This window comes from Engraulis encrasicolus, chromosome 12, assembly GCF_034702125.1.
Source record: "Engraulis encrasicolus isolate BLACKSEA-1 chromosome 12, IST_EnEncr_1.0, whole genome shotgun sequence".
In the NCBI taxonomy this organism is placed as follows: domain Eukaryota; kingdom Metazoa; phylum Chordata; class Actinopteri; order Clupeiformes; family Engraulidae; genus Engraulis; species Engraulis encrasicolus.
The window spans coordinates 47,150,992-47,160,034 of NC_085868.1; the positions used below are offsets into that span (position 1 = coordinate 47,150,992).

Here is a 9,043-nt window from a genome sequence, read left to right on the forward strand (position 1 = left end):
CTTGTCTCAATGGTGGGATCTTTCACCCATGATGTTGATTTCTATCTGTGTGTGTGTGTGTGTGTGTGTGTGTGTGTGTGTGTGTGTGTGTGTGTGTGTGTGTGTGTGCGTGTGCGTGTGCGTGTGTGTGTGTGTGTGTGTGTGTGTGTGTGTGTGTGCGTGTGCGTGTGCCTGTGCGTGTGCGTGTGTGTGTGTGTGTGCGCGCACGGGCGTGTGCCTGCGTGCATGTGTTTATGTTTATGAGATAAATAGCTTTAGGACAAGGGAGTGGGAGGGAGTGAGGGAGAGAAAACAGCAAAAGATGCTTGCTGGTGTGAAACTTCAACTTGTCAGGTTCCCATATTGCCTGTCACCATGGTTTTTGTTCTGGCTGTGAAAATGCTTACCTTAACACTTACCGAGTGGATCAAACACTGCTATCCCACAATATCCACACAACTTGTTTTGACACATGACAAATATCCAGTGTTTTATTCTGTTATTCTCATTTTTTTACCTGCTGAGTGGGAAAAGAGTTACCCCGAACCCAGACCTTTTGGGTGCCAAACTTGAGCTTTGCTTGCTGCTTCATCAAAGTGCCAGTCCATAAAAGATTTCGTGACAGGAGGCTGACTATTGCAAGAGTGGTTTTCAGCCCATAGACAGCAGAAGTGCTCTTCATTCGCCTACAATGGGGCACCTAAGTCACGCCCTCTACTTCCTGGTTCATGGGGCAGGGGAAGTCAAAAAATAATTACTGGGTTTGAAAATGAGTGTTTTTTTTTTGACACCAATCCAAACCTTGGACCTCCACCTGTGCACCACAAATCCAAAAATCACTCATTTTCAAGCCCAGTAATCATTTTTTGACTCCCTCTGCCCCTCTGTTAGCTTTGCATGCATACTGCAGTAACTATGGAGCAAAATAATCGAAACGCTACTCAAATGGGGTCTTATTATTTCTAGCTTCGAACTTAATATTAATATTTCTGGACAATTTTTTATTTTTAAATCACAAAAATGATAATGGTAGAAAACTCCATTGACACCCATTCATTTTGCACTGGCCCGTGGTTAGGGTTAGCCAGTTGTGGCTAGTAGCTAGTTCCGTGAGTGAACACCCTCTGCTCCTTGAGGTGATAGCATAGCAGCTTAATTTCTCACATCACCAACAAAGTTTGACTGGAATATCATAATATAGATTATTATTCAGATATTTGAATACATTTGCTGTAGCCTACTCCTACGACCCTTGTGTGGGGAACTAGGTAACTTGTGACTCATTTTTGGTCATTTTCCCCATTCTCGTGATTGTCATGTTTTTTCTCTACCAAATAAGTATTTAAGTTATAAGGCTGTTACAAGTGTGTTTGCAGAGGTCACTAGACTGTACTCTCTGGCCCTATTACACACAATAAGCTGCACTGGTGAATCAGTCCACACACACACACACACACACACACACACACACACACACACACACACACACACACACACACACACACACACACACACACACACACACACACACACACACACACACACACACACACACCTTGACATGACTCAACCGACGACCTCCAATTCCCCCAAAATGAATGCGGGTCATATGCGGAGCCAAGGTCACCCGTTTTTTTGAAACACAATACAAAGAGGCCTTATTTGTCTATGGCCCCAGGCGTCCCACGTTTATTAATAATTTCATAAAGATGGCGCCTCTCTCCTTTTGACTCTACTCTCTTTAGTCATCCTCTAATATTGGGATATTACAAGCTTTTTTTGTCACGTGCCACTGATGAGAACAAATGAGAGACTAATGTGATGAAAGACTTGCCTGCTTGATCTGACCTGCATTCTAGTTAGTGAGTGCGGAAAGAGTAGTGGACAAGCCTGTAGCCTATTCTGTCACAACTTTCATTAAATGAAGTAAGCTGCTCCATTGGCATAAAAGCAAAGAAGAGCCCAGAGACTGTCCAGTAAAGACTAGGCTAAAGGCTTCTTTAAAGGGACACTGTGCAGGAAATGGTCAAAAAAGATACTGCAACTATGCTGCTCGTTGACACTGTGCTGCCTATTACCAAATTTGATTTTTAAAAGTTTACTAAGTAATAAACACATATTTTCTAGTATGGTCCAAATACAGTCATTTTTGCAGCTAAAAATGGCTATTTTTGGAAATTCAAAATGCATGATGGTGCATGATGGTGACCATGGAGAAGATCCCCCATAATGAATACTTAGAATTTGATGGTGGTGGTCAGTATTCATGAAAAAGGTAACATTAGTGAATGGGCAGCATGAATTCTGGAAATGAATAACTAAAAATCTCACACAGTGTCCCTTTAACCCATTTCAGCCTGAGGCTGCATATGTTGTTTGACCTTTGGCACCTGGAGCGACATATACCCTACATTCAGACTCTTGAGATTGGATGTTTTTTTAAATGTGGGTATGTTGGAGCTGACTGAACACGTTTTAATACAAGATGAGGGTCTTAGCTATTAAATGCAACTTGTTTTTATGTGCTTCGGAGGCTGAGATATTGAGGTTTTAATAGGCAGAGGGCACCTTTTCCCAAAAAAGGCTTAGGCATTCAGCATGTGCAGCCTTAGGCTAAAATGGGTTAAGGCTTATGTTGAATTACTTTGCTCCTTCTGCAGTCGTCTGAGGACGAGTGTAGCCTAACTTAAAGTTCTTGCTGGCACTCAGTCTTGCCAGTGTATTTGGTTATAAATGACTTGCACTTACACATTTAAATAATGGCCAGGGGCGGCGCTATAGGGGGGCAAACAGGGCATTTGCCCCAGGGCATTTGCTTCAACAGTGTCTCTCAACTTTGTTCTGATATCTGTCCTACAAGGTTGGATAACATGGATCTTAGCAAGACTGCCATCTGGTGGTTGATATGGCTCAGTCCTTCAATATTTTAACTAATAGGCCTGAAGTGAGAAAGGGCGCTGTTATCGTGTCATAGCCAGATTGTTATCGAAATATCCTCGGAACAGCGATAGTGGGGCGCATAAAACAGTGTTTGCGGAAGCGTTGAGCAGGCGCACGGGCCTATCAGCCGGACGAAGTAAGAGGAAACGAAGATTGGGTTTCCACTGATCATAAGGTGGAGATGGACGGCTGCCCTTAAGACTCTAGTAATTTCCGAGTCTGTTTCCGAGTAGGCAATGGATTGGCTACAACAGCAACAGTCTTCAAAAGTGTGCTTTGGCGCTGATGTGGCTACATGTCTGTCACCAGTTTACCTTGACTTCTGGCCCTCACTAGACCTGTGTGACATTTCCCACACAGCATAATATGGCCTTGACCCGCTCCCGTTGGGATGTCGAAAGTCCCTATTGAATGAATAGAACCATGATAGAACTTGAAAATCGGATCTGATTTCAGGTGGTCGCTGTTGATGGGTCAAAGGCCACACTTAAACGGTGTTCTTCCTCCGGTGAGCTCAGGCTTTCCCCCTTTATTTGTCCGCTTCCCTGGCACTGACAAATACCCATTTCATGGCTGTTGTTTTGATGTGGTATCAAACACCAACCATGAAATGAGTCAGTACAAAGTAAAAAGTACAAAGTTAACTTGTGTTATCAAGTGTTAGCACTGATTTTATTCTCAGAAACACTGCTTTATTCACAAACAAATAGGCCTATAAAAAATACCCAACAGTCCATTGGGATTTCTAGTTCAATCACAGCAACAGTGTGAAGGTCCACTAACCTGACTATCAGATGACATTACATAACATACAACCGGAATGAGATCTGGTGCCCAGATTATCTGTTATCCAACCAACAGTAGTGAACAAGAGATTCTTATTGACATTAAAATAGTCCATTCTAATTTATTCTATATACATCTAGTCAACATTAAAATAGTCAACATAATGGTGCACCAGGCCACTGAACTCATTTTCATGAACACCTCTCAGGTTTTGTTGTTGGTGGTGGTGTTGTTTTTTTCTTTTCTTTTTCGTTGCTCTCTTCCCATTTAAAACACAGAGAATATGATCCCCATGCTAAGACATGGAACCACACGGCTGTAAGACACATTTTAATAATGCGAGACATTGATGTCTGTAAAAGCCCTAGATAACAGGGCATGATCAATGATCAGTCAGAATGTGGTGGTCCCACAGATTTTGGCACACATCCAATGTCTAACTGACTGTAGTGTAAAGATTGTAAGTGTAAAGATTATAAAGATTGTAAAAAAAAACAAAAAATCTGTTTGGTAACCAATGATTGACATAGTAGTGTATGGATATCAAACGTTCTTGACTTTTTGAGCACGGCACAAGTCGAAAAAATGTCCTTTTGTGTTCATGACTGACTCTAGAGGCCCTATGCATTGACTGACTCCATGGATATATGGTGAAGTTCATCTACTCAATATAAAGTCTTTATCACGTAGGTTGACACAAAAGGCATGAGGAGTCTTAACCCCACAGACAGTCCTTTGCTGCAGGAGTTGAAATATATGTTCTGCAAGTTTAGGTTTTTGCTGTACATCTCCCCCAGATGTAATATGGATTTACGGTCTTGTATACGGAAGGCTGCAGATTTGAATCCCATACTATCCGTGACTGCAGTGACCTTGGGCAAGGCATCTCATTGCAAGGACTGCAATGTGGTTGGTACGGATGAAAGTTGCTTTGGATAAGAGCAGCAACGTAAATGCAATGTAAAGTATTGTAATGTTCCATTTACACATCCCCTCAGACAAAAGGCTTTGGTACTTTGGTGGTGACCATATTTCTGCTGTTTCATGTAACGGAAGACCTCCAGCGGACAATGAAGGTTGTAGTGTCGTGTTTCTCAACGGGGGCGGTACAGCCCCCTAGGGGGCGTTGGGAAGCCCTATGGGGGCGTTGAGAAGGATACAGCTGAGAGGTGCTTAGTTGCCATTGGGGGGCATTAGTCCTTTTGGTTTTTTAATACTAAAGGGGACGTTGTCAGTCTTATGATGATGTCAAGGGGGAGTTGGGAGGTTTGTGATGACGCAAAGGGGGCGTTTGTTCAAAACAGGTTGAGAACCACTGTTGTAGTGTAATAACAGCTGTCTTCCTTCCTGTTTGCATTGCTTCTAGTGGCGTTTGCCAGCTCCACTCCATCAGACGTAGGCATTTCTCCCAAACTGCCTGGACGTGCCCGCTGGGTCCTGGCAGTCTTTCTGGAGGGTGGCGGGGGGGTTGTGCCGTGGCCGTGCAGAAGTGAAGGAGGTGGCTCTGTTGTAGGAGCACTCTGCCTCTCTGATGGGGAGGAAGAGAGGGAGGAGGAGAAGAATCATAGTGTGGTCTTTGCTGTTGCTTCAAGCAAGGGAGTCGGAGGCACTCAATATCGCAACATTTTTCATTTTTGGCCCATTGATTATTTATTTTTTTAGTTTTTTTAAAAGATATTTTTATGGGCTTTTTTGGGCCTTTATTTCAGATAGGACAGTGAAGGTGTGACAGGAAGTGAGTGTGGAGAGAGATGGGGTAGGGTTGGGAAATGACCCCGTCCGGACTCGAACCGGGGTCCCCATGGGCATGCAAGCCCAAGTGTGGGGGGCTTAGAGCGCTGAGCCACAGCACCCCGATTATTTATTTTTTTATTATATTTTAGTAGTCTCTTTGCACAAATGCTGGCGGGTCATTCGAGCATTGCTGAAAAGACTCAACTACATCATAACAACATTGCCATGACATTTAGACTTGGTCATTACAATTTTGGTGACAGTAAGCAGGGCCGTAACCAGACATGTTCAAATACAGGGGTCAAATACTGCATGCTGTACTGCATACTGTACATGCTTCAAGTTCAAACACTTCAGTCAAACTCTTAAGTTTGTTTTCATTAATCACTGCCCGGAGGATAATAAATGGGGCTATAGACTGAATTTATCATTGTTGATCATATATCTGTTTTCATTACATACATTGTACGATACTGGAAAAAAATACAGAGGACATGACCTCTATGTCCTCAATGGTAGTTACGGCCATGACAGTAAGGTCATAACAAAGGCTCTGCATAAAGGTGTTAAGATGTGATTACATTTTGAGAATGACACCAATGAGTACCAAGGAGAAAAGTTGAACACGCTGCAACACTCCAAATGCCAGTTTGATTTTGACACTATTTTCATTGCACAATGTTGAGATGTTTTAATTTTAAGTAATCAAACGGCAATCTCTTCATATCTGTCTGCCTGTAGTATATGACGTGTGTGTCCATGGAGATCAGCTTTAATCAAATTTAGTCATTCAGTTCTACGGAAGAAGAATCATATTGTGACATTAGACTTTTTAAATAACAAGATCAATAACAACACCCATTATAATGTAGTCATTAAAGTGAAGAATTGTGTGCATAGGGCTTTAATTCAGGTCAGCATTGAGTTGAAGGGTGATTCTTACTTTGTGTAAAGTCGAAGTAAAAGAAAAGTAAAGGTCCCCATTGAATACTGGCCTCGTTAACATGAGACATTTAATTCAGAATTAACTCACTTTAATTCTGAATAAAGCTTAATTCCGGTTTGAAAATGTCATGTAAACACTTCACAATTCGGAATTAAATGAAAGACCAAAGTAAACTCGACGGAACTATTTAATTCTGGATTATTAATTCGGAATTAGAACGTTATGTAAACATAGCCATTGTGGAATAACTGGTGTAACTATGCAATAGCATGTAGGCTAAAGGGCAGTCATGGGTGAGTGGTTAGGGCGTCAGACTTGCATCCCAGAGGTTGCCGGTTCGACTGGCCTGGTTCGCCTGACCCGCCAGGTTGGTGGGGGGAGTAATCAACCAGTGCTCTCCCCCATCCTCCTCCATGACTGAGGTACCCTGAGCATTGTACCGTCCCACCGCACTGCTCCCCATGGGGCGCCACTGAGGGCTGCCCCCTTGCACGGGTGAGGCATAAATGCAATTTCGTTGTGTGCAGTGTGCAGTGTTCACTTGTGTGCTGTGGAGTGCTGTGTTACAATGACAATGGGAGTTGGAGTTTCCCAATGGGCTTTCAGCTTTCACTTTACTAGTATTATAATTACATTATGAATTTACTTTGACTTCATACACGTCTTTAGAGGTTGTAAAAAAAATGCTGAGCTGGACATACCTCATAGTGCATCCTTCTGTCAGAGAGAGGCAGAAGATGAAGCCTCCTAACATACACAGGATGGAGCCTCCCCAGCCAATGAACAAGGAGCCACCCAGCTCAAATCTGGACGGATCATGAGACACACACACACGTTCGAAAACACAAGCATCTTCATCTATAAGTTGATGAATGTTAATATTTGAGGAATGGTGCATGTAACTAAGTGGTGTAGTCTACTTTTTTATGGTGGGTATACTGTATATTTGAGCATTTTTGAAGTGGGTATACTGTATATATTTGTGCTATTCAAAACAATGGATCAATCAATTTTAAGTGGGTATACTGAAATCCCTTAAATTTAGAAGTGGGTATACTCCGTATACCCGCGTTCTACGTAGACTACACCACTGATGTAACTGTACAGAACAGTACAGTGCAGTACAGTACACCACACTACAGATTGATGTATGTTAATATGGGAGGAAAATAACTCACTTTTGTGCTACAAACAGTGGATCGAAAAACTCAGAGGTTATTCTGTGTGCGTAGAAGGAACATGCCGTCAAGGAACAAAGACCTGTTAAACAGGAAGTAGGCCTATTACAAACATGACATGAGATTACGAACATGATCATGCTCATCCACTCTCATGATTATGATGACTTTAGGAAGTATCACTGTAGCATGCAAATAACTTGGTTTGTGAAATAATTAAAAAATACCATCAAGGATGAAATGGAAGCCTGCTAGACAGGTGAGGCGAGCTTTTGTCTTCTCAGATCCTCCGATCTTTGTACACTTCATCCCCACCAAGGACAGGACGAATCCAAAGAAGCCCAAACACACTGCTGATATCATTAAACCACGACACAGTTGGATGTATCCTGAAAGTAATCAGAGGGGAAAAGTCATGAATAAAAAAAACATAGATCATTTCATGAATGTCAATTTGTTCACCGAAATGGTCGTCGCTGTCGTTGTCATCATCATCATCAACTTAATTTTTCTCCTCTTCCTCCTCCACATGGGGAAATATCTATGCTGGAAGAGCAATGCTGAAAGCATACCAAACAGTGTTCATGTGTATGATTGATATATATATATATATATATATATATATATAGAGAGAGAGAGAGAGAGAGAGAGAGAGAGAGAGAGAGAGAGAGAGAGAGAGAGAGCATCTAGGTCAGTGACCATTAAAACTGAAGAGAAACTGAACGGACAAAACAGATCTGCCAACTTAATTCTGGTTCAGTTTGTACTTTTTATCCAAAGTTTTACACTGAAAAAATGAAATTGTGGTGCAAATACTAAATATTTATCAAGTTGCACAGTCCCCCACCCCCACCCCACCCCCATATTGGCTTCTGAGATTAGCCCGAGGTTTTCCTCACCTTTGACCCCCACAAAGATTAAAACAATTCTCATCTTACAGAAATACAAAAAAAATAAACGAATCAAAAGAACATCTGGTTCCACAATGACATTTCATGGCACAAATAAATAAATAATAAAGAAAATGAACACACCATCTAATGCCAGCATGGACGGGAAGTCTTTGCAGTTGGTGACACTGGTCGAATCGGTCACGCACGTCTTCCACAGATTTGACCAGAAGGTCGCCGTGGTGATAACAGTCCCATCCACTGAGGACACCTTCCAGTAATCCGTAGCGACGGTGGAGGCTGTGAGCACCCATCCACAGACGGTCAGAATAAAAGCAAAGATCTCCGTAATCATGTTACTCATGTTTCCTCTTTTACTGAACACACTGTCCTGTGGTGTGAGCACTCTTGGGTCTGGTAGCTTCTCTGGACTTGTTAGACTTTATGGACAGCGTTTCTGTGGCACTGCCGTGTGTAATATTTGATCACCCGGCTTATATCCGCAGAGGGAAAAGAAGGTGGGGTGGAAGAGGCCCTGAAAAATAAACTCCCTTAGCTGACCAATGGTCTTTCTTTCAAGCCCTTGGATT

At 42.3% G+C, this 9,043-nt stretch overlaps 1 protein-coding gene across 1 annotated transcript; it reads right to left on the bottom strand.

The window, feature by feature from the left end:
- Positions 1 to 5,094: 5,094 nt before the first annotated feature.
- cldn10a (claudin 10a) lies at positions 5,095 to 8,817 on the bottom strand. Its single transcript, XM_063212329.1, has 4 exons — positions 8,598 to 8,817; positions 7,791 to 7,952; positions 7,564 to 7,645; positions 5,095 to 5,233 (listed from the first exon to the last, which is right to left on the bottom strand). Exons 1-4 carry the CDS (start codon positions 8,815 to 8,817, stop codon positions 5,095 to 5,097), a joined length of 603 nt encoding a protein of 200 aa, XP_063068399.1.
- Positions 8,818 to 9,043: the final 226 nt, after the last annotated feature.